Raw genomic sequence first — 25,257 nt, 5'->3', positions numbered from 1 at the left:
ACAGCCTGGAGAGACCCATGCTGAGGGCAAGAATGCATTAGAGAAAGTTTATACCTGAAATTCACTGGGTCCCTGGGCATATAAAAATACTATTGTTTGTATCAAAGCTTCTCAATGAAAAAAGAAATTGCAGCTCATTTACAAAGCTTCCCATACCATTTTTTTAGCACTTAATTCCACCCAAAGTTCATTTTTACCTGAGAGTGATTTGCCCGTAGAATCTTCCTTCAATCAAAAGAATCAACATTGTTATAATTTTTTCCCCATTGCCCCTTAATTTTAACTGAGGTAGAAAAATAAAGCAGAAAATATTTGGCTTCCTCATTAGAGTTTTATTGAACAGTTCATTTGTATAGCCCACTATTACTGGCAAATGGATGTATGAAATGCCACCATTACCAAAATACAAAAGTGGCCTGCCGTGCCTTTTAATAATCAAAGCTGACCCCCTTCTTGTTTCTCTGATTGGCCTGTGTCTGAGGAAAGCCATAAAAATTCCTCATGCTGCTGAACATGCACACACCGGAGACAGACAGAACCTTCACAATGGCCACAAATGGGGAATATGACTTCCAACGAATTTTAAGCATTCTTCTCAAATTTAATTTTTCTTAATGATAGTGATTTTCTCCCACTTTTGTACTTCCAGGTTGGAGATCGGATTGTCAGCATCAATGGGCAACCTTTGGATGGGCTGTCTCACGCGGACGTGGTTAATCTGCTGAAGAACGCCTATGGGCGCATTATCCTGCAGGTACTGCGATCAAAGGAGCACACAGCTGCTGGGGGCAGATAAGTGGCGTGCAGAAAAGATTGAGCGTCACTGGCAGTAAGCATCACTGCCCAGCGGGGTGCTTGCTGATGTGAATTATGAAGGTTGAAAGCAAGAACTTATTATTTTTATTCAGAAATTCTTTAATGCCACCCATACAGGCAGTGAGCATGATTATATGAAAGCATAACAAGGGGAGAAAAATTACTCTTTGCTTCACGTGCTAAATCAACGAGGCTTTTAGCTTCCAGCGTTCTTTTGTAAATCAGAGTTTGCAAGGAATAGGAAATGGTTTCTTTTCTTCTGCCCCAAAACTGTTACTGAACTGCCCAAGTGCTATTTCTTCCACCCACATTAAAAGAAGGGAGAAATACAATGCCCTTTTTCCAGTACCTAAAGTGATTGCCGACACTGTTAAATTCTCGCTGCGTGGTAGTCAGCAACCAAGGCAGGCAAGTATTTATCAGCTGTGGTCCTCAAGAGTATTGTTCAGAGGCACAGGGATATATACCAGGAAGGGAAAATCAGGTGTGCTGTTAATTACCTCTTCTTAGATTCTCAGTGCTTCAAATGTGTCAGGTTGATATGCAGTGAGTGAGAGGCAGCATAATGGCAGTGAATGTTGTTAAAGCGTTTCCCCGAAATGTATGATCATAATCACCATACTTCTGCAGAAGTAGTATTCAGTGGTTTATAGGTAAAAAGAATAAAACCCACCATGGTGTACCTGAGAGAGAAGGCTAGAGCCAGCCCCTCCGATCATTCTAGCCCTAAAATAAGTTCGAATTGAAAAACCATTACTTCTGGGAGAACCAATCTGTGGTGCTTAACTCTCAACGATCCAAGTCCAAAGTGCCAAAATAGACATTGGAAAAAGTATACGGCTTTCAGCCTGTATGAAAAGAATCCTAAAAATACCATCAGTTTCAAGGGAGTTCACATGATCAACGACCTATTCATTCAATGGTTTGGGTCCCCGAGTTCCTGTTGAGCACAAACCGAAACACTATGTGGACTGGCTGTAGAGTCGGCTTCCCCTTTCCTCCGTGTCCCCACTGTCAGTGAAAACTTACATGGTCACCTCCCATTCCTCCCTCTGCCAGTTGTCAGCGCCTCCAGGCCCTTCCCTCTTTGTTCACTGTGCCCGCTTTCCCTTCAAGTTAGGCTGACCCCTAGAGGCCCCACAAGTGCAACTCTTCAACCTCAGAGCTGTGGACCGTTGGTTAGGTACTGAATTTTACTAGTAAGAGGAAGTTATTTCAGATGATAACTATGCCAAGACAGAAAAGTGTTCCCCTTAGCAAGATCTGCTAAGTATTGCTATTTTCATACACTGATATTATGTGCCCAGCTCCGCCTTCTTCACAAGGAAATGGGGACACAATGCGCAAGTGTAACATTCACTATAAAAAGCACCTTGCATGAAAATGAACTCATGCTCGCCCATGCGGAATTAGCACTCCATTCAGCCAAGTTGTCACTATGAACACACTCTTGAAGGAGTTCCTTATTTTTCCTAGGTCTGTATTTTAAGAAGAAAATGATATTCTCTTGCATGAATCACATGAGTTGGTGTTATTTTTTTTTTTTAACATGTGTTATTAAAAGCTCAAGGGAATCCTTTGGGCTTTGACAGTGTAATGTGCACAGTTAGGAGTATGGAGCATATGTGCTGCCAAAGGCTTTAGGCACAAAACCCAGGAGACTCTCATGTTCTGCATCAGACACCTTCCCCTTGCCTAGAGTATTTGTTTTAATTAAAACAGAGTGGAAGTAGCACCAGCAATCCAATGCTCACAGCTCACTTGTCACTAGGTAATTGTTTATACTATCAGATGAGCCAGCCTATTGACAGAACCATAGGGAAAGCCAGATAATTGTGTCTGACGATGTGAAAAAGACTATTGCCAGTGTGTCTGCGAAGCAGTCAACAGCTACTAATTGCATAGGGAAGATCAAGGTCTGGGTCAACAGACTGCAGCGTGGAGAAGAGGGGAAGAGGGGAAGAGTCAACCAGCACTTCTGGAAGCTTCTCCTCACAGTTTAAATTGCCATCTCCAGGTGTAATAAGGAGGTAGATATGCGTAACCTTCAAGTCTGATGGTTCCTTATTCCCAGTTATAGATTGGTCACTGGAGATTAATTTGGCTATGAGGGGTCATTGAAAATGTTTCCAATTATATTTGCTTCTGTAGTTTGGTAATTTGTCAGTTCAGCTCTTTTGTCTATAAAAGTACTATAGAATTTTTTTTGGATAAAATCAGGTAATTCAGGCTCTCTGCTAAAAGAAAAAAAACTTTTTTTTCACTCTTTATTTTTTTAGAAAATAGAGGATAAAAGAGCATATGAGGGATTTTTATCACCAAAGAAAACTGTGAGGCTTGTTCTGGGTTCTGTAAGAGATTTTCCGAACACTTTAAAACATCGGAAAATAGGTGGATTGAGGGAGCATTGACCAATCTAGGAAATTCAGGAAGAGTGTGCTGGGAGAGAAGAGAACATTGCAGTTTGGGACCTCCAGGTGGAGAGATGTCCGCAGGCACACGAAACGTGTTGCCCGTGGGGCAGGAGGGCGGAAGGGGACCTCATGCAGGAAACAGACAGGGTAACCTAAGCCATCGGCAGCTTTTTTAGGTTGACATCCACCCTGTCTGCCACGTTAAATTTCATAGATACTGGTTCACTGAATGGCCGCTGGTTTGATTCGCGGTCAGTGCACATGCCCAGGTTTCAGGTTCAGTCCCCAATTGGGGTACATGCCAGAGACAGCCAATGGCCAATCGATGTTTCTCTCTCTCTCTAAATAAAAATCAATAAAACATTTTTTGAAAGATGGTAAATTTCAAAAATGGCTTACCAGCATAACATTTAGCTTATATCTCTAGAATTAAAAAAAGTTCAGTGTGTCTCTAGGGAGTGAAAGCGTTGAATTTTTTATTGTGTACTGTATTATTTAAATTTTTATCATGTATATACAAAAAGAAATTACCTGGAGAAATAAAATAGAAAAGGACCAGGAGTCAAAAATACAGTTCCTAGACACTAAGGAATAAAAGAATTTCAAGAATAGCACACTTACCAATGAGGCAAAAGTAAATAAAACTATAGAAAAGTCACTACAACTGGCAGATAAATCACTGACAATCTTTAATACAATTGAGTTCTTTCTTTTAGAGTTGGTGGCAAGTCAGTAGAGAGCCTGGGAGTAATTGGGAGCAAAGGAGATAGAAGAAAAAGTTGGGATAATGTTACCTCTGAAAAAAAATTTTTTTCAGGGGAGTTTGAATCAGATGGCTTCTCTTTTAGGGTGGTCATTTTCTAAGAGTGAATAAAGAAAAGATTTTGGTATTTGAGAGAAGTGCTTCTGTGCCGAGAACCAATTCCAGCATGTAATAATTACAAGAGTTTCACCAAAAGGTTGGTGAAGCTTGGGGAGCTCAACAGGGTTGAGTCAAATGTAGTTTACCTGTTGGAAATGGCTAAATGGCACTTCCCCCAAACCTGAATAGGATTGTTAACTGCCAGACAGCTCAGGGCATTTTATTGCCTCCTGTTAGCCAAACACCTGAATAGTTGTAGGCTATTCCCCAAACTGATAATGCTTTTGTATTCTGCCCTTTGATACCTTACCCTTTGAAGTGTATATTTCCACCTTGCCTTAGGATAAATCAGTGTGAATAAAAGCAGGGTCCTGAGTGAAGGAGGAGAGTCTTCTAGTTCCTTTTAGCTGAAGCTCCTCTGACCCCCAATGCCTTTTAAAAATATCTTTCCTCCTTGGACTCCTTCTTAATCATCTACGAGCAGCCCCTTTCTCCAGAATGCTGAACCCTTTGTAAGGCTGGGAAAAGAACCCCGGCATTATGGCACCAACGAGGGACACCAACACTTCTCAAACTTTAGTAAACTCTAGAATCACCTTGAGATGATCCCACCCCCAGTTCTGATTCCATAGGAGTGGAGTGGGATCCAAGAATTTGCATTTTTAACAAGCCCCCAGATATTGCTGATGTTGCTCTTTTAGAGACAGCCCAAGACCCACTGGAGCAGGGATGAGTAAAAGATTTGCACATATTTTCCTCTATGCCTGGAATACCCATTTCAGCACAACTCTCATCCCCTCTTTTTAAATCTGTAAAATCCTTTGTTTAGAAACTCTTCAATCAAGAAGAGGAAGTGTTCATGATCGGTTCACCCAAAGACCATGAACTTATCCACAGTGGGGACAGTGTCTGTGCCTTAGCTCAGGGCCTGGCCCAGAGCAGATGCCTAGTACATGTTGGTTGCATTGAGCAGGTTGCTGAGCCATGCTGATCAAGTTGAGGATTTGAATTTAGAACAAATCAGCACAGTTACCAATTGGGTCCAGAAAAATTCCAGTAGAGGAGAAAGAGGGATTGGATTGGGAGTATCATTAAGGGACTGGTTTGTGAGTCATTCTTAACCTTGGTTACACAATAAAATCTGATTCCAGCACCCCGGTGATTTAATTGGTCTGGGATGTGGCATGGACATCGGGATATTTTAAAATTTCCCAGGTGACCCACGGGTTGAGAACCGCTGCTGTAGAACCTAAGACCATCGGAAAACACAGATATTTACATTACAATTCATAACAGTAGCAAAATTATAGTTATGAAGTAGCAACAAAAATAATTTTAGGTTGGGGGTCACCACAACATGAGGAACTGTATTAACGGGTCACGGCATTAGAAAGGTTGAGAACCACTGGTCTAGGGTATAACTAGTTTCTAAATAAAAACTTTAAGCTGATGTGCTTTCTACTTCATTACACCAAATGCCAGATGTGGGATAAGGCAAGCTTTTCTTTTTTAAATTGTTGATTGATTGATTTTTTTTAGAGACAGAGGAGTGGGGGGAGAGAGAGAGAGACAAAAAAAAACATCAATATGTTGTTCCACGTGTGCATTCATTGGTTAATTCTTTTTTTTTTTTTTCTGATTCCAAATCTTGTGCTCTATATGGCACTTTATTATTTTTTTATTTAATAAATATTTATTGTTCAGATTACAATTGTTCCTCTTTTTCCCCCCATAGCTCCCCTTCACCCGGTTCCCACCCCACCCTCTGCCTTACCTCCCCCACACTGTCCTCATCCATAGGTGTACGATTTTTGTCGTCTCTTCCCACACCCCCCACACCCCTTTCCCCCTGAGAATTTTCAGTCCACTCCCTTTCTATGCCCCTGATTCTATTATATTCACCAGTTTATTCTGTTCATCAGGTTTTTAATTCACTTGATTTTTAGATATGTATTTGTTGTTCATAATTTTTATCTTTACCTTTTTCTTCTTCTTTCTCTTCTTAAAGAATACCTTACAGCATTTCATATAATACTGGTTTGGTGTTGATAAACTCCTTTAGCTTTTTCTTATCTGTGAAGCTCTTTATCTGACCTTCAATTCTGAATGATAGCTTTGCTGGGTAGAGTAATCTTGGTTGTAAGTTCTTACTCTTCATCACTTTGAATATTTCTTGCCATTCCCGTCTGGCCTGCGTAGTTTCTGTTGAGAAATCAGCTGACAATTGTATGGGTGCTCCCTTGTAGGTAACTGTTTTTCTCTTGCTGCTTTTAATATTCTCTCTTTGTCTTTTGCTTTTGGCATTTTAATTATGATGTGTCTTGGTGTGGTCCTCTTTGGATTCTTTTTGTTTGGGGTTCTGTGCGCTTCCTGGATTTTTAACCCTTTGCACTCGCTTGCTTTTTTCTTGATTCCTACTACCGATGCTAACTGTGTCGAGTCACACTCGACATCCGAGTGCAAAAGGTTAAGTCTGTTTCTTTCACCAGGTGGGGGAAGTTTTCAGTCATTATTTCTTCAAATAGGTTTTCAGTATCTTGCTCTCTCTCTCTTCTTCTGGAACCCCCATTATTCTGATGTTGGTACGCTTGGAGTTGTCCCAGAGGCTTCTTACACTATCTTCAATTTTTTTTATTCTTTTTTCTTTTTGCTTCTTTGTATTTCAAATCTTGGATTTGATTCTTTCATTCCTCTAGTCTGCTGTTGGGTCTTTGTATAATATTTTTTATTTCAGTCAGTATATGTTTAATTTCTAGTTGGTCCTTTTTCATATCCTCAAGGGTCTCGCTAAATTTATCGGCCTTTTCTAGGAAATTCTTGAAAAACCTTATAACCATAGTTTTGAACTCTATATACAGTCGTTTGTTTTCCTCCATTTCTTTTGTTTGTGATCTGTTTCTTTGTCTCCGCATTTTCGCTGCTTCCCTGAGTTGATAGGGTAGCTTTGTGTGCTAGGTGTCCTATATGGCCCAGTGGCTCGGCCTCCCCAGTTACCTGAGGTGGATACTCTTGGTGCACTGTGTGTATAGCCTTGTTGTAGTTAAGTCTTGATTGTTGTTGGTATCACTGGGAGGGATTGACTTCTAGGCCAATTGGCTGTGAGGATCAGCCGTGTCTATGCTGGGAGAACTTCTGTGCTGGAGACAGCCTGAGACAAGACTTGTAAAATTGCAAATCCTCTGTGCTCAGCTTGGATAGGGCAGAGTCTCAGGGCTGAGAAGACAGTCTTGGCTTCCTGTCAGCCCTGCCCTATGAGGCCCCTGGGTCTCAGTGTCCCTCAGTAATTGCTGCAAGCACCTCTAAGAGTAAGCCGCCCTCGAGTTTCGCCCACTGCCAGATAGTCCAGTTTCTCCCCCAATGAATCTGGATTCCCAGATTCTCGCCCGGTACTGGAGTTCAGCACAGTCGGGACCTTCTGTTTCCCATCCACTAGAGAAAGCCAGTGGTGCAGTCAGCAGTCAGTCCTCCCTGCGCGCACTTGCACACGCGCCTCCAGGCCTCTGCCTTTCGCGGCTCCCGAGTTTCCACCTGACAGTCCAGATTCCCCCCTTATAAGCCTGGGTCCCCAGGGTCTTGCCCAGAACTGGGGTTCAGTGCAGTCAGAACTAGGGTTCAGCACCATCGGTAGCTTTTGTCTCCTTCCTGCTAGAGAAAGCCAGCCAGGCACTCAGCCACCCACGTGCGTGTCTCCATACCTCAGCCTTTTGCAGCTCCTCTGATTCTTCGTGTGCTTTCCTCTTTCCTTCTAGTTGTAGAATTTCCACTCAGCCAGCTTTCCTGTGGTTCTGGATGATGTTCATTTTGTCTTTTATTTGTAGCTTTGAAATTGTTGTGTGAGATAGCAGTTTAGGTATTTACCTATGCCGCCATCTTGGTTTCTATCGGTTGATTCTTGTATGTGCCCTGACCAGGGATCAAACCTGCAACCTTGGCATATTGGGCAGTGCTCTAACCAACTGAGCTACCCGGCCAGGGCCAGGAAAGCCTTTCTTAATTGTTCTTCTGTGATGCACCCCTATCTTAAGATGCCAGCTTTCTCTGGAAATCTCCTTACCTGGATAGTCTTCCTGTCTTTTTCAGCATGCCTGCCCTCTGGATCCATGCTGGGTCTGAGTGCTAACTTCATATTTTGTACTGCAAGATTTGAGTCCTAACAAATCTAAGGGTTAATCATATTCCTTTACATGATCGGCAGCTCTGGAAAGTTATAAGCAAGGATCTCAAGCTCTTGTGCATTGTAATATTGTAGTTATCTGGAAAATACTTTGACTTCTCGATTCTCCAAAACGTAATCCCCCAAACCTATTTTTAAGGAAAAGTACTCATCCTAGGATTTGTGCAATAAAGACCTGTGCTTTAGGAGAGGGAGCCAAGATGGCGGCAGAGGTGAACGGCTGATCTGTTGCCCCGCATGGCAGTTTCGGAAATACAACTAAAAGATGGACTGGTGAGCGTGGCGACTCCTGCTCGCGTCTCCCCAGGCCGGGCGGCTGCTCCTCTCAGTCAGCACCTCAGCCGGGGCCATGAGCTTGTGGGCGCCGCGGCAGCTGCTGTGGCGGCGGCCGCGGACTCGGCGCAGCGGCTCTCGGTGAAGGAAGAGACCATCTTTCTGCAGGACGGGCCCGTCCGCGTCACCGACCTGGCCCAGCTACCCACTGAGATCCTCGGGGCCCCGGAGACCACCAACACCGACTTAGAGGATTCTTAGGACTTCCTGTCTTACACTCAAGTCCTCTAGCCATTTTGAGAGAGGAGAACCAAGAAGGCAGCAAAGTTAAACAAAGGAACTTCGCCACGCACAGCAATTTCAAGGATACAACTGGAGAACGGAGCGTCTGCCACCCAGAACCACAGGAGAGCTGGCTGAATGGTGGATTTACAGCTAAGAGAGAAGAGGAAAGAGCGATCTCGGAGGGGCTGAGGTGCGGAGGCGCGTGGGTTGGGCTGGGGGCGGGGGAAGGGACGTGCGGCTTTTGTTCCAACCCTAGGGGAGATTAGCTCCCCAGACTCCTGCGGGGAGAGGCTGGACTCTCGGCCTTCGTGTCGGAGAGTGGGAGTGACTTCCTTGCGGAGGTGCGCCTAGCAATCAGTGTTTGCTGCGCTGGAGTGCGGAACGAGGGGGCTTAGAAACATGGAAAGCAGAAAAAGCAGACTTGCAGCCAGTGCGGTTTGCCACGCCATGGCCTGGTGGCGCCCTGAGGTCCCGCCCCGCCCTGAGACTCGCCCCGCCCTGGGACCCGCCCCGCACGTTTTACAGACCCGCCCCGCACGTTTTGCAGGCCCACCTGGGCTCCAAGCAATGGCTTTTGCATGTGGGTGGCCTGCCCTATGGCAGCTTGATCAGATAAACTGCGGTTCTAGTCGGACTGCTCCAGGGCCGCTCAGACAGGAGGAGGAAACTGCAGTTTTTGCTGTAATTCCTGCTGAGTGGCCTCAGGCAGTAGCTGACCTACACGCCATTGGAGACCCAGAAACGAGGGCATCTAGTGGTCAGTGTGAGATGACACCAGATTTCAACCACTCGCGTAAGGGACACATTCAAGAGGCAGACTCAGTGAGCGCCAAAGCCTTGCTGCACCAAGACCCGGCACATAAATGTGTCTCCTACACAGCAACTCTTCCTTTATAGACACAGAGGGTCCGCACGGCCAATTGGCCTGGAGGACAATTCCTCCCAGTGACACCAACAATAATCAAGACTTAACTATACAAAGGAGGACCAAGATGGAGGCATAGGGCGGAAGCCCGATTGTTGCCTACCACAACAATTTTTGAGTCTACGACGGGAGAGCAGAGCAGACACCATCCAGAACCACCGGAGGGCTGGCTGAGCAGATGCTCTACAACTAGAATAAAAGAGAGGGGTACTCGGGATGATGCTGATGCCGGTGACCCAAAGATCACACTTTAAGAACTACGGCTCAGGCGACACAATGGCGGCCTGGAACGTGCTCGGCGCAGTTCCCCCGGCGGTTTCTGGCTGAGGGGAAGGCTCCACTCGCTGCCGAGCACGGACAAACGAGCCACTGGGAGACATGGGGTGGGAGACTCCGCGCTTGCTGACCTCCGAGTCCTTCAAGAATCTCAACGCCCCGGAAGCGGCCAGGTGCGCACGCTCGGCGACCGGCCACCGCTGCAGACCCAAGGGCCGACGCAGCCACCCCGGACCAGCCCGCCGCCGCGCACCGGGCACACTGGAGCTTCGCCGAGCCCGCCGCCCAACGAGTTCTGCGGCGGCTGCCCTGGAGCTCTGAGAAAATGGCCGAAGGAATTGCTGAGAGGGAATTGACCAACAGGAAATGGGATCAAGAAGACGAAACCCCGCTGGGTCCCGGATCCGGGTGAAGCCGCGCGCCCCTGGGTCCGGGTGAGGCTGGGAACTGGGTCAGGGTGAGGCTGGGTCCCGGGCCCGGGTGAGGCCACGTGCCCCTGGGTCCGGGTGAGGCCACGCGCCCCTGGGTCCGGGTGAAGCTGGATCCCGGGTCCGGGCGAGGCCGTGTGCCCCTGGATCCGGGTGAGGCTGGGTCCCGGGCCCGGGTGAGGCCACGTGCCCCTGGGTCCGGGTAAGGCCACGTGCCCCTGGGTCCAGGTAAGGCCATGTGCCCCTGGGTCCGGGTGAAGCTGGATCCCGGGTCCGGGTGAGGCCGTGTGCTCCTGGATCCGGGTGAGGCTGGGTCCCGGGTCCGGGTGAGGCCACGCGACCCTGGGTCCGGGAGAAGCTAGATCCCGGGTCCGGGCGAGGCCGTGTGCCCCTGGATCTGGGTGAGGCTGGGTCCCGGGCCCGGGAGAGGCCACGCGCCCCTGGGTCCGGGTGAGGCCATGCGCCCCTGGGTCCGGGTGAAGCTGAATCCTGGGTCTGGGAGAGGCCGTGTGCCCCTGGATCCGGGTGAGGCTGGGTCCCGGGTCCGGGTGAGGCCGTGGGCCCCTGGATCCGGGTGAGGCCACGCGACCCTGGGTCCGGGTGAAGCTGGATCCTGGGTCCGGGTGAGGTCGTGTGCCCCTGGATCCGGGTGAGGCTGGGTCCCGGGCCCGGGTGAGGCCACGCGCCCCTGGGTCCGGGTAAGGCCACGCACCCCTGGGTCCGGGTGAAGCTGGATCCCGGGTCCGGGTGAGGCCGTGGGCCCCTGGATCCGGGTGAGGCTGGGTCCCGGGTCCGGGTGAGGCCGTGGGCCCCTGGATCCGGGTGAGGCCACGCGACCCTGGGTCTGGGAGAGGCCACGCGCCCCTGGGTCCGGGTGAGGCCACGCGCCCCTGGGTCCGGGTGAGGCCACGCGCCCCTGGGTCCGGATGAAGCTGGATCCCGGGTCCAGGTGAGGCCATGTGCCCCTGGATCCGGGTGAGGCTGGATCCCGGGTCCGGGGGAAGCCACGCGCACCTGGGTCCGGGTGAGGCCACGCACCCCCTGTGTCCGGGTGAAGCTGGATCCCGGGTCCAGGTGAGGCCATGTGCCCCTGGATCCGGGTGAGGCTGGATCCCGGGTCCGGGGGAAGCCGCGCGCACCTGGGTCCAGGTGAGGCCACGCACCCCCTGGGTCCGGGTGAGGCCACGTGCCCCTGGGTCCGGATGAAGCCGTGCCCCTGGGTCCGGCCGAGACCCAACCAGAGGGAATCGAACCTGCATTACTACCATTTGTCCACCATCCAGAGCTGAGGGGTCAGTGCCGACATGTACACATAAGGAACTGGTGGACATTGAAATTGGGTCTCAAAAGAACTGTTGGTCCAGAAAGAAACTCACTACAGACTGATTCATTTGCCTGTCAGCATAACTATTATTGCTCATCTCACATTCAGTTCATATAAGTATATCTCTAGTGACACATGATCTCGCTCATCTAGGGGAAATGATGAACAACATAGACTGATGAACAAGAACAGAACCAGAAACAAAGAGGCATCGATCGGACTATCGGGCCTCAGAGGGAGGATAGGGGAGGGTGGGGGGAGGGGGGAGAGATCAACTAAAGGACTTGTGTGCATGCATATGAGCCTAACCAATGGTTAAGTTCAACAGGGGGTTGGGGCATCCGTGGGGAGGGGTGTGGGATGGGAATGGGGGGATGAGGACAAATATGTGACACCTTAATCAATAAAGAAATTTTAAAAAATAAAAATAAAAATAAAATAAAAAATAAAGACCTGTGCTTTATAACTCAATTGGACATTTTATTGAACATATATTGTTCTAATATAGAAATACAATTCTGACTGGATTTAATTTTGCTTACAACCTAAATTATCAAACGCCACAAGGAGACAAGGCATGAGAGAGTATCTGAATGAATACCTCCCTACAGAAAGCAGTTTAAAGAGGAGACAGAATTTAAGAAGGAAATTGATGTTGATGGGAAAACCCTCTTGGAGGGGGGAACACAGAGTGAGGGGTGGTTTCAGTTGGAGGGGGGAACACCGAGTGAGGGGTGGGTGCAGTTGGAGGGGGAAACACTGAGTGAGGGGTGGGTGCGGTTGGAGGGGGAAACACTGAGTGAGGGGTGGATGCAGTTGGAGGGGGGAACACCGAGTGAGGGGTGGGTGCGGTTGGAGGGGGAAACACTGAGTGAGGGGTGGGTGCGGTTGGAGGGGGAAACACTGAGTGAGGGGTGGGTGCAGTTGGAGGGGGGAACACCGAGTGAGGGGTGGATGCAGTTGGAGGGGGGAACACCGAGTGAGGGGTGGGTGCGGTTGGAGGGGGAAACACTGAGTGAGGGGTGGGTGCGGTTGGAGGGGGAAACACTGAGTGAGGGGTGGGTGCAGTTGGAGGGGGGAACATCGAGTGAGGGGTGGGTGCAGTTGGAGGGGGGAACGCAAAGTAAAGATGAATTACAGTCTGAGGGGGAAACATGCTTATTGGTTCTTCCTCTTCCACTAATTCAAAGGTCTCTGCATGTTCCTCGGGCTCAGCAGATAATGCTTCTTCCCCGTCTTTCATTTTACAAGTCTCCCCCTCCTCTGATGGGGTGGTTTCCTCCTCTTTCCTTTCATAAGTCACCTTCTCAGGTACAGAGATTGCCTCCTCCTCCTCCTTCAGGTCAGCCGCCTTCCTCTCCTCAGATGAAGGGATTTCCTCCTTCAGGTCAGATGAAGGGATTTCTTCCTTCAGGTCAGCCGCCTTCCTCTCCTCAGATGAAGGGATTTCCTCCTTCAGGTCAGCCGCCTCAGGTAGACACTTATTAAGGTTTTGATCATAAGTTGGGGAGGATGTAAGAAAACAAAGTACTTTCATTAAATGCCTGGTGAAACTTTAAACTGGCAACTTAGGAAGATCTGTTCAATTTAGTGGATGTCACCCAGCAATTCCGTATCTAGTGACTTCCCTTACAGAACCACTTTAAAGATGTCTATAGCAGTGCTATGTGCAACAATAGGAGGAACTTGAAAGACCCAGAGGATTTGAACTAGGTAAATGGTTTTGCAGGATGAATGGGAAGCAAGGGAGATATCTGCCACATCTCCAGGTCTCCAGGGATGAGGGATGAGAGGAACGTGGGTTGCTGCTCTGTAAAAAGCCAGACCATAGGCTGCCAATCTTAACCCTTTGCACTCGCTTGCTTTTTCTCAATTCCTGCTACCGATGCTAACCGTGTCGAGTCACACTCGACATCCGAGTGCAAAAGGTTAAGAGTTGGAGCTAGTGCCCTGGCCAGTGTGGCTCAGTTGATTGGTTGTCATCCCATGCACCAAAAGGTCTCCAGTTGAATTCCCAGTCAGGGCACATGCCCAGATTGCAGGTTTCAGGCTTGATCCCCAGTAGAGGGCATGTAGGAGGCAGCCAATCGGTGTTTCTATATCTCTCCCTCTCCCTTCCTCTCTCTCTAAAATCTATAAAAACATTTCTTTTTTAAGTTAAAAAAAAAAAAAAAAGTTGGCACGGCCAGCATGGCTCAGTGGTTGAACATCAATCATCAATCTATGAACCAGGAGGTCAAGGTTTGATTCCCAGTCAGGGCACATGCCTGAGTTGCAGGCTCAGTCCCCAGTGTGGGGGGTGCAGGAGGCAGCTGATCAATGATTCTCTCTCATCATTGATTTTTCTATCTCTCTCCCTCTCCCTTCCTCTCTGAAATAAATAAAATTATGTGGTTTTTTTTAAAAAAAGAGTTGGAGTTGGCCCTAACCAGGTCCAAAGACTCCAGACTCCAGACACCACAGCTCTTGAACCACACATTCAAGTTGTGCAGACCTAATACCCATCATCTAAGGACCTCCGAGCCTCCACTTTGAACGGCACGTGTTCACATCTGCCCCCCACAGTAGATGGCATCGATCGCAAGCCTGTGTTTGGAGGGCAGGGAACACATTTGCTGTCCCTTGGTTTCCTCTGCTCCCATCTCTATCCTCTGAATCTACCACAGAAGTTTGTACCCAGGAATTCAAGATATCCTTTTTTTGTTGTTGTTTTTAAATAAGTTTTTCATTAGCCTGTCTGCCCTCCCCTACTTCAAAACACACAAATAGATCTCCCCTAGCCTTACCTCCATGCTGTTCAGTCCCAGGTGTTGGTGGGGCAAGAGCAAGCACTTCAGACGCAGAGCTGAGCCAATACTCATAGACCACATCTTCTTGAACTTGTATCCAGCTGAACATATACCCCCTTCCGAGATCAGATTATTATTCCCTTTCACGAGTTAATCCCTGGGAGGGCAAATCAGAAAAACTTGGAAATGAGATTATCCCCTTTCATAAATTAATCCCTGGGAAGGCAGGTCAGCTTGGGAGACCAACAATGCCTTGGGGCTACAAAGTCATCTGTGGGTAACAGGTTTGTGCTCTCCTTATCTTCCTGCCAAAGACCTAGCAGTTGACGAAAATCCTTCTCGTTCGTTGCCCACTCAGCCCCTTGGGTTCCACTCCTACAAAATAGGCACAAACCTGGGTAGCTCCTAGGATCTTAGGTGGATCTCGGATTTAATATTATAAGTGGTTGGGAGACTCTTTTTATTTCAGGGTTCTGGGGTGAGTTGGAGGCCTTGATGTTTTGGAGGAATGTGATTTTTTTCTGCAAAATGATGTTGTAGAAGTGTTCTCACATTTTCTAGCTAGATTTTAAAAAATGAGCAAAAATTTTTTACCCAAATGAACTATCACTTTGGTTTCATAATTTGTATGGCTGATTTCATGAACTCTTGAAAGTATCTTTCTTGGTAAAAGTTAAAAAGTTTTATTCTAGAACATCTGTGGGGTATCTGTCTCCCACACCCAAGCCCTCTCTGTGTGGTATAGGGGAATGGGATGATGTTTTCCTGCCTGCTGCCAAGCACAGGCCATGATGACTGCCTGCTCTATTTGCACCAGCTGTTAGACTATCTCTCTGCCCCTCTTCCCCTCTCCTTCCCTCCCCTCATTCCATATCTACACTGTGACGTCTGTGCCCTCTTAAGAAAAACAAAACAAAATAAATAATAACAACAAAAACAAAAAAGAAAAAATTAAAAATAAAGAAAGTGAAGTCTTTCCTCTCACACCAGGTGATTTGCCTCACACTGCACGTGACTAAAAGCACTAGATTCTAGAGTAAAATGGCATGGATTTGAATTCAACCTTTACTCCTTAGCTCATGTTAGAAAGTTACTTAACCTCCCTGTTCAGGTGTTTCTGTCTGTACTATGGGAATAATCATGGCACCCACAGGTAGAGACTCAGAAGCATGCTCAGCATAAAGTAAGTGCTCAGCTTAATAGTGATGCTGTTATATATAGAATAAATGAATAAAGAATCGAACAGCTTGCCATGAGATCTTCATCAACCCCACAACAGATGGCCTGTTGCTGGGTCAGCTGAAAGTACGTGTCCAAATTCCCACCAAGTCTAGGAATCCCCTTCACTACACCCCAAACTGATTAATTTTGTGTCTTTACTTGAGTGCTTGCTTTGGTGGGGTGCTTATGTGCCATTCCATTGTAACCTCTATCAGTCTCGCTCTGTATTGTGGAAATTCAGAAAATTGAGTGTCATAATCCCTCCTCCTCAGGAGGGTTTTGGATTCACTCTACAAATACTCACTAGGCAATTATGTGCCAGGCACATTAACATTGAGAAGCAGCCCTTATCTTCAATGAATCCTGTGACTGGATGGTAATGATAGTCACCCAAATACACGTCACAATTTGTGAGAACTACTTTGAGAGTCCTGTGGAGAGGAAAAGAGAAGAAATATACATAAACATGGGTAGCCAGAGAAGGCTTGTAAAGGAAGTGACTCCAAAGCTAACGCCAGGCTGGCTGGTTTGGGGTAGGGGGGCGGGGAGGGAATGTGGGGATGAAGGAGCAGTGGATCCCAGAGAACTGTGGAATTAGGGTGGAGAGGAAGGAGATAAATGGGATTAGACAAGTAGGCAAGGGGAGGACCTCTGTGTGTATAATTAGGGAGTGTCAATTTTATTCCAAGTACTAAGATAGACCACTGAAAGGTGTTAAGTAGAGGAGTGACATTATCCAATTTATATTTAAAGAGATAAATGGTTGTTGTGTGATAGAGAGATTTGAAGGGGATGAATGGGGATTCCAGTTAGAAGGCAGCTGATGGGTGAGTTGAATTAAGATTGTCACCATGGAGATGAAAACTAAACAGATTTGAGACCTATTTTGGAGATAGACTGCAGAGGATTTGGTGATGGATTACATGTGGCTGGTGAGAGAGGGAGCTATCAGGCTGATACTCAGAGAGTAACACCTATATGGTTAGCATCCTAGCTTCCTTTCCATTTGGACAGTCACCAGCCAGCAATCAAGTAGCCTCCTATCTAATAAAAGAATAATATGCAAATTGACCATCACTCCAACACACAAGATGGCTGCCACAAGATGGTCTGCAGGGGAGGGCAGTTGTGGGTGATCAGGCCAGCAGGGGAGGGCAGTTTGGAGGGACCAGACCTGCAGGGGAGGGCAGTTGGGGGCAACCAGGCTGGCAAGGGAGGGCAGTTGTGGGGGGACCAGGCCTACAGGGGAGGGCAGTTAGGGGTGACCAGGCTGGCAGAGGAAGGCAGTTGGGAGGGACCAGGCCTGCAGGGGAGGGCAGTTGGGAGGGACCAGGCCTGCATGGGAGGGAAGTTGGGGGCAACCATGCCAGCAGGAGGGGGTAGTTAGGGGTGACCAGGCTGCAGGAGATGGCAGTTGGGGGTGACCAGGCTGGCAAGGGAGGGCAGTTAGGGGTTACCGGGCCAGCAGGGGAGGGCAGTGGGAGGTGACCAGGCCTGTAGGGGAGGACAGTTAGGGGCAATTGGGCTGGCAGGGGAGCAGTTAGGCGTCGATCAAGCTGGCAGGGGAGTGGTTAAGGGATGATCAGGCTGGTAGGCAGAAATGGTTAGGGGCAATCAGGCAGCCAGGCAAGCACGCGGTTGGGAGCCAGCAGTCCTAGTTTGTGAGAGGTATCCCAGATTGGAGAGGGTGCAGGCTGCGCTGAGGGATACACACTCCTCCCCGCACCACCACCACCACCCCCCCCCCGCCGTACATGAATTTTGTGCACTGGGCCTTTAGTTTTCAATATTACAACTAGTGGATTTCTAATTAGTCAGCTAGAGGTGCCATCTACTAAAAGGTAGAAAACTAGAGTAAAAATAAATTGAAGGGATTCTGCTTTTGGATCAAGAGTTTGGATTTGCTTGTGTGCATTGTAATATCTCAGGGGCTTATTAATTGTCCATTTTAATAAGCCCCTGAGATATTAAAATGCAGATGTTAAGTTGACAATTGCATATAACAACTAGGCTGAGAATTGTCGGCACGTTGTTGACATTCAAAGCTATAGGAATGTGTATGCTGTCACCTAGACCCTGCGTGTGCAAGTGGGAAGTGGGCCCAGGACTGAACCAGAAGGAGTGAGTAGAGAGCAAAGACTTAGAAACATGGGCAAAGCCAGAGAGGCGGCAGGCCATGGACATTTGGGCCAGGTGATGGGGATGGAAGCTGGAGTGGAGTGGGTTTATGAAGATGGTGTAGGCTAAGAGTAGGCAAGATTACAGAGGTCACGTGCAAAGGCAACTTCAAAACACTTGCTGTGGTGGAGAGTGAAAGGGGCTGGTAGTCAGAGGCAGGGCTGTTGTGGGGAGGGAGAATCTGTTATTTCCTCTTTGTCTCTTATTCTAAATACTCCCCCTGTTCATTTAGTCATTCTTTCTATGATGGTATTCCAGAATATCCTGTAACTTGCACTTAGCAGTGTTTTCCCCCAGAGTAGGGTGCTTCACCCAAAATGTGTTCTGATCCAGCCGGGGCTGGGGCCAGGGCTGGCCTGTCACTTGCTTTCCTTCTAAATATTAACAGATACAACCAAGCGTACAGGCAGCCACGCCCTCTGTTGGTTTATTATGAAACTGCAATCAAATCAAGCTCCTTTGCACTGCTTCGTCCCTTCACTGTCATTGTGCACTGAGGATAATAACTTGGAAGAACCATTGATCAGGAGCAGGGGTAGCTAAGGAGCTCTTGAGAAAGAAGCTCTGATAACTCTGAGGTGAATACAACTTCAGGCTAAGCAGACAACACTGGCTTTTATGATTCCCACCTGACAGATGAGGAAGCTGGAACTCGGGCACGGCGTCATTTAAGGGGGAGAAACTGAACAGCAGAACTCCTTTCTGTGTCCTAGTATGGGCTGTCAGAGCTATTCCGTATTTCTTCTGAATGCTTTGGAATGGTTTTTTCAGGGTAGAAATACAATGTGAATGTTTAAATGTTATTCCGTTATACTTTGGGGACCACCTAAAAGGCAAATCAGACCCTGGCCAAGTAGCTCAGTTGGGTAGAGCATTGTCCAAGGTTGTGGGTTTGATTTCCCAATAAGGGCACATACAAGAATCAACCATGAATGCATAAATAAGTGGAACAAAAATATTAATATTTCCCTCTCTCTTTCTCTCTCTCTCTTCTCCTCTCTCTAAAATCAATCATAAAAAGATTTTAAAGGAAAATCATAGAGATATTCATTCTTTCTTTCATTCACCAAATATTAACCAAACACCTAATATACACTGGATATTTTTTCATAATAGAGATACAGTAGTAATGGATTACAGGAGTAAGTGGAAGTTGCACTGACACTCTCTCAGGACCAAAGTGGAAATACAACTAAAATACAGAGATACAGTAGTAAACCAAACAGACAAACTTCCTGCCCACACATTCAAATATGAAGCGATGGGTGAGCCCTGTGGCACTCAGAGTGAGAGGTTTGGGAGATATGACGAAATGGCCAGAAGGTCCAAAGGAAACTTGACTAGTGCGGTGTCATGGAAGCCAATGAAGAAACTAGTTTGAGAGAGAGTAAGTCACTGTGTCAAATGCTGCAGATAGGTTGAATAAGATGAGGAATGAGAACTGACCGTTGGATATACTATGGTTTCTCTAATTCTACCCTGACTTATAATGGCTTGTCTTGTTCTAACTTTTCCCCCAGGTTGTAGCAGATACCAATATAAGCGCCATAGCAACTCAGCTTGAAAACTTGTCTACGGGCTACCACCTTGGTTCACCCACTGCTGACCACCAACCGGAAGACACAGAGTAAGTGTTCTAGAGGCAAAGTGCCTATTATGTGTGTGGGCAATGCTCAGTGAGACCTTTTCCAGCTTAATCTAGAGCATACTTCCTGAAGAAGAGGAGGGGAAAGTACACACTACTTTTCTAATTTGTAGACAGTCTCCAAGAGAGTACAGGGCTTCCTCATTTCTGACAGAGCTTTGTTCCACTGGATAAGTTCTTAACAGACTGGTGGTGCATGGCCTGCACGCCCTGCGTCTGGTCACTTTGACATGTGCCTAGGCCTTCTCCCCCAAGAAACCACAGAATTACAGCCCAAGTGCACCCTGTCGATTATGCAAGGAACTGGGTTTCCTCAGTTTTCTAAGCAAAATCTTGTAGCACTTGCTGGCATCCTTCATTAAAACAAGTCATTGCCATGAAAGTTGCTCATTAAGGCAGTGTTTCTCAAACTAGAATGTGCATAATAATAATCTAAAGAGCATATTTTAAAATGCTAATTTCGCTGGGCCCATTCTCAGATTCTGAGTGGGTGGTCTGCAGTGGGCTACAGAGAGGCAGAGGACCCGCCCTTCAACAAATGCTGCCTAAAGTTATTCCTCTCAGTACCAGCACCAATAAGTGCTCAATAAATGTTTGTTGACTGATCTGAATGGTTTATTGGAAAGATCTGGTGATCACAGCCATTCCCAACTTTTTCCTGGTATTTTATCAATTTAAATGACACTTTTGGATTTGTTTTTCTTGAGGAAAGAATATTAAACGAAGTTCATTTTACTATGTTCTCATTATGAGAGTAATAAGTCATGCTTTAAAAATATGACAAATACATGAAAATATAACATTTTCAAGCTAAAAGTAGCCCTTTCTTTAAAAAAAAATCAGGACCCTTATAGGAAGAGTAGTATACATTTAACAGTTTTTGATACCCATTTTAAAAAAATTTGTATTGATTTCAGAAAGGAAGAGAGAGGGAGAAAGAGAGACATCAATGATTAGACTCATTGATTGGCTGCCTCCTACACTCTTCCTACTGGGCTCAAGCCCGAAACCCAGGCATGTGCCCTGACCTGGAATTGAACTATGACCTCATGGTTCACAGGTTGACACTCAACCACTGAGCCATACATGCCAGACGATATCATTTTTTTTATTTTTTATGATTCCACAGCTGCACAGCTCCTGACAGGTTGAGAACCACTAGCTTAAGAAAATTTAAATCACTTATAATCCAACCACTGTTAACATTCAGAGATTTTTTTATTAGTATTCTAGATGAAAAATTATAACTAATTGAAAATGTGAGATAAATGGAGGCAAAGTCCATCTGATGTTGCCAGTTGAGAAGTGGAACGCATTCCTCCCTCTCCCCCTGAAACAGGTCTCTAATTGGCAATAGATGGGATTAGGAAGGTCTTTAATGATTTGGTGGCCCCCAGGGGCTAGTTCTAAAACAATGGCTTTAGACATCTAGGCTCCCATTTCAATATTCTTGGAAATGGGGGCTTGTGTTTGAAGGAGGAAACAAATCAAGTTCATGTCTAGCCAGTGAGTCATTACTGAGAGTACTTATAAAGCGACCAAGTGATGAAAGGTAGGGCCTTATTCATGACGTCATTACCATTCAGCCGTAGGGGATAATTCATCATTATTTCATCGGATATTTATTAGTGCCTTCCTAAGGCTCGACACTGTATAAGTGCTGGGTCCCGAGGATTCAAACTTAGAAACATAGGTGAAGGCATTGCCCCAGTCCTCAAGGAACTGCCAGAGGCCCATAAATCTGTGGTTATAAAAGAGTTGATAAGTATCAGAGAGCTAAGTTCAGTGGGAGAGAGAAGGAAGCCCAGGGTCCTGTAAACCCATGGAAGAGGAACACAACTCAATTAGGGAGTGTACTTGGAGGCACTAACGCTAAAGCTGAGTTTTTTATAGTAATTGGAAAAAGCAGGAATTGCATTCAAAACAGTCAACAATTTATATGGTATAGACATTCAGCAATTACTATGGATGCCTGCTATACACAGCCAATAAGAACTTCAACAAACAACTGAAAATCAAGCCTGAAATAAGCCAGGCGAAATTGGGAAGGGGGAGAGGGAAGAATATTCTAGTCAGACAGAACAGCATACTCAAGGGTTGCTTGTACCCCAGTTTTGCAAATTTTTCTAAACGTGTGAACGGCTGAGTGTACACCACCTGGCTCTGCCTCCGGACATGGGTGCTGCCACAGAACAAGCGGTGCTGCCAGGCTACAGGGGTGAGCCTCCTTCTGCAGATAGGACGACAGGGTCTGCGAGCCCGGAGTCCCTTCAGGTGTTGGTTTACCTGTGGACAGCCACGTTTAGGAATCAGAGGCTGGTATGAGTTAAGCTTAGATTGAGCTCCTTGAGCTCACGTAGGTAATTTAATGTTTAGCCATGTTGTTTCTGAGAGAGATGACTTCCACACTGGACGAAGCTTTGAAAATCTGAATGATACATTTGAAACACATTGCCTTTATCCCTTTTGCTCTACCTTGGCTTCTCTCTCCTCCCCTGGATTTCAGTTCTCATTGACACAGTCATGATCCTGAGCTTGTTGTAGGCACAGTGCATAGTGCTAGGAATTCTCAGATGACTAAGACTTCAGGAGTTCGTTGAGTGGTAGGAGGGGTGATTAATCACAATACACCACAAGGGCCATCATGGACACCTGGGCCAAGTGCAGAGGGAGCACCAAGAAGGAGTAGCTAACTCTCCCAAAGGGGTCATGGGAGCGCCACAGTGCAGGTGGCTTTTGAAGAATGACTTCGCACCTTAGATGGAAGTGGCGGAGCAGGTGCGTGAGGGTGTTCAGGCAGAAAAAGAGCAGCAGTTTAGTTTACTAAGTTATCAGGCCGCCATCGCCTGCTCAGGACACAAGTCCGCCTGCAGACGGGCAGTCTACATTCCGCTCAGATGATGCCCCATGCACATTCTTTAAGGATGTAAAGACAGTTCCTTTCAGTTTTCTTTAAAAAATATCTTTATTGATTTTTATAAAGAGAGGAAGGGAGAGGAAGGTAGAGAAACATCAATGTGAGAGCAAAATATCAGTTGGCTGCCTCCTACACGCCCCCTACCTGGGATCAAGCCCACAACCCGGGCATAGGTCCTGGTCAGAATCAAACTGATAACCTTTCAGTGCACAGGACAACGCCCAACCAACTGAGCCACACGGGCCAGGGCTCCATTCAGGTTTAAACAGTCAACTTAAAGAGTTTAAAACTAAGCATAGAGAAGGATGCTTTGACAATTTCAGGATCATGACTTTATTTGTAAATAAAAAACAGTGGGTTGTATGAAAGGGAAATCCCTAAAACATCAAGACCATTGGTCATTAGTCCAGCATGATATGGGAATTTTTTTTTAAATGTTTCTAGATTGCTCTCTCAGAGTTTGATTTGATCTTAATAGTTTCGCAGTATGAAAGTCTCTCTCAAATCTGTGTTCTTCCATGAAAATGAAATTCCTTTTCAATATCTACTCTCCAATTAAACAGCATGCATTGTGTTTTCAGAACACCTCCACCTAAGATTATTACTTTGGAGAAAGGCTCTGAAGGATTGGGGTTTAGTATTGTAGGGGGTTATGGAAGTCCCCATGGAGACCTGCCAATTTATGTCAAGACTATATTTGCAAAGGTATTTTTTTCCTTTTTTACTGTACTTTTTTTTTTTTAATCAAACCTAGGTGAGATTTTTTTTTTAAGTGCTTTGGTTTATTTTGGGCTATACCTGGATGTATACATGTATGCTTATTTCATTTTAATCTTATAGGAAATTCCTGTACCACACTAGTGAAAGAAGAGTTCTTTTATAATAGTGGAATCACAGAGATGTAATTTTCTTTGGACTCTGTAACAAAAGTAGATGCTAGCAGATTTTAATGATTGTCTTCTTTCCGCAACACAATATCAGGAGCAGTACCATGATCTTTGGAAGCTGACCTTGCTATTGCTGTGGGCTAGAACAAAGATGTGTTCTCCTTTAAGAAAAGGTAGCAGAAAAGAAAAAGAAAGAAAAGGTAGCAGACACAAGAGGGACACATAGCATAAAGCTTTGTACAAGCCTTGGATCAGCGCAACATTCATGGCTGCCCGTCACTAAAACCTCAGGACACTTGAGCTTAAGGTGGTTTCTCTCTTATAATACTCTGCAGGTACTTACTTGCAGGACCTGCCCAGGAAGTTAGATGAAGACTAGATAATCCTGTTTATCAGGGATTAGATATTCCAATGCATCCTACTTAACACACAGGTCATGGTGTGCATGCTTCCAGATGGCTCTTAGATGTTATTTTTAACTTCATTGGGACTTTTAAAGTTGGAATGTAATTTTATTATAAACTTTGAAGAGCTTTGAAAAGCATTCAGTATTGATATTGCCATTTTCTCGTTGGTTTTATCACAGTCATTTGTTTATTAATTGATCCAATTGTCCCCTTTAGCTTTACTTTCCTAAAGACATAAAGATCTTAAAAAAAAAATTAAAAAGTTGGTACTTTCCCTTTCTAGAAAGCTATACTATACACTCAGTACAAGTCCCCTTTTCCCTGTGCATATCTTGTCACCTGCTAATTGGGCCTAACTAGGACCTGACCTAATCCTAAGTCCTTTGGCACAGGCTTTGAGACCCATTAGGCAGCTACAGATGTACTCACCTGTTTCCATCTTGCTAAGGTGCCTGTTAAGAAGGCATGTTATTCCTAAACATGCATCTGTGGACTTGGTGACCGGCCAAAGGGTAGGGGGGAGGCAAATTAGGAACATTCTAGATAACAGTGCTGCCTTGGTCTGATCATCCCCAAGGTGGATCAGCCACCTGCAGACACCACCATAAGTAGTCGCAATGATTACTCCTTTGGGGCATTATTATACTTTGCCTTTAAGGGAGCCAGTTATGGAGATGCAGATAGAGGAAAGGCTGCAAGGTGAGCCCTCACCCTTTAGCAAGTTGCGCCTGCGCCTCCGAGAGGCCCCTCCAGAATGTTGTCATCACCATTCACTTCGTCACTGTAGGGAGGTCAGCTGTGGTCCAGGGAGAGGACGGCTTAACTTCTAAGGGCTTTGGACCCGAGGCCCAGAGTTCAGCAGCCTGCACCAGCCACACCTGTCTCCACGGGCACATAGACTGGTGGGGCCGGAGCCGGGCAGCTTTTGTCGGGTCACTCACCAGGACATACAGCTGAGAGTGCAATGACCATGCACTGCTGGTGGGTTTTTGAAAAGAAGCAACCGTCAAATCACAGTGGGACAGCGTAGTGGGAATAATGAATGGACTGAAGCTCACACAAAATGCTCCTTTTTAAAGGTCCCCATTGAAAGTGTCCATTTAGGAAGCACTTAGCATAGAGTAAATATTGAATGTCATTGGCATGTTTTATTTTTTAAGGAGCGGACCTTTTTTGTAAAGTGAGGCACACCTGAAAATTAAAAGCTCTGAACTAAAAAAAGAAAACGTTCTAAAGCCCTAGCTTAATGGCCTGCTTAGTTGAGTCAGCCTCAATAAAAGAATATTCCAATGCAAGTTATTATTGTTAAGATTGTTCCATAGAGTTTTCTATAAGATTTCATTTGATGACTTTTTCTTTCTTTTTTTTAATGTGTCAAAGTGAGCCAATATACCCAAATTTAAAAGTTTTCTTAAAAGAACCAATAAACCAAAAAC

General features: G+C 46.3%; 1 protein-coding gene across 3 annotated transcripts in view; it reads left to right on the top strand.

Moving 5' to 3' along the window:
* The window catches only part of PATJ (PATJ crumbs cell polarity complex component), a 313,058-nt gene that overhangs the window by 282,783 nt on the left and 5,018 nt on the right, over positions 1 to 25,257 (top strand). For 2 of the 3 annotated variants that reach the window (XM_079776628.1, XM_079776629.1), the window contains exons 42-44: positions 650 to 754; positions 19,486 to 19,592; positions 23,109 to 23,232. In XM_079776628.1, coding sequence (XP_079632754.1) covers positions 650 to 754; positions 19,486 to 19,592; positions 23,109 to 23,232 — 336 coding nt within the window. The remainder of the gene's footprint in view (positions 1 to 649; positions 755 to 19,485; positions 19,593 to 23,108; positions 23,233 to 25,257) is intronic. The other variant, XM_079776630.1, reaches the window with a different exon arrangement.

Source organism: Cnephaeus nilssonii (genome assembly GCF_951640355.1).
Source record: "Cnephaeus nilssonii genome assembly, chromosome: 7".
Lineage (NCBI taxonomy): Eukaryota > Metazoa > Chordata > Mammalia > Chiroptera > Vespertilionidae > Cnephaeus > Cnephaeus nilssonii.
This window is presented reverse-complemented; position numbering and strand designations above follow the sequence as displayed.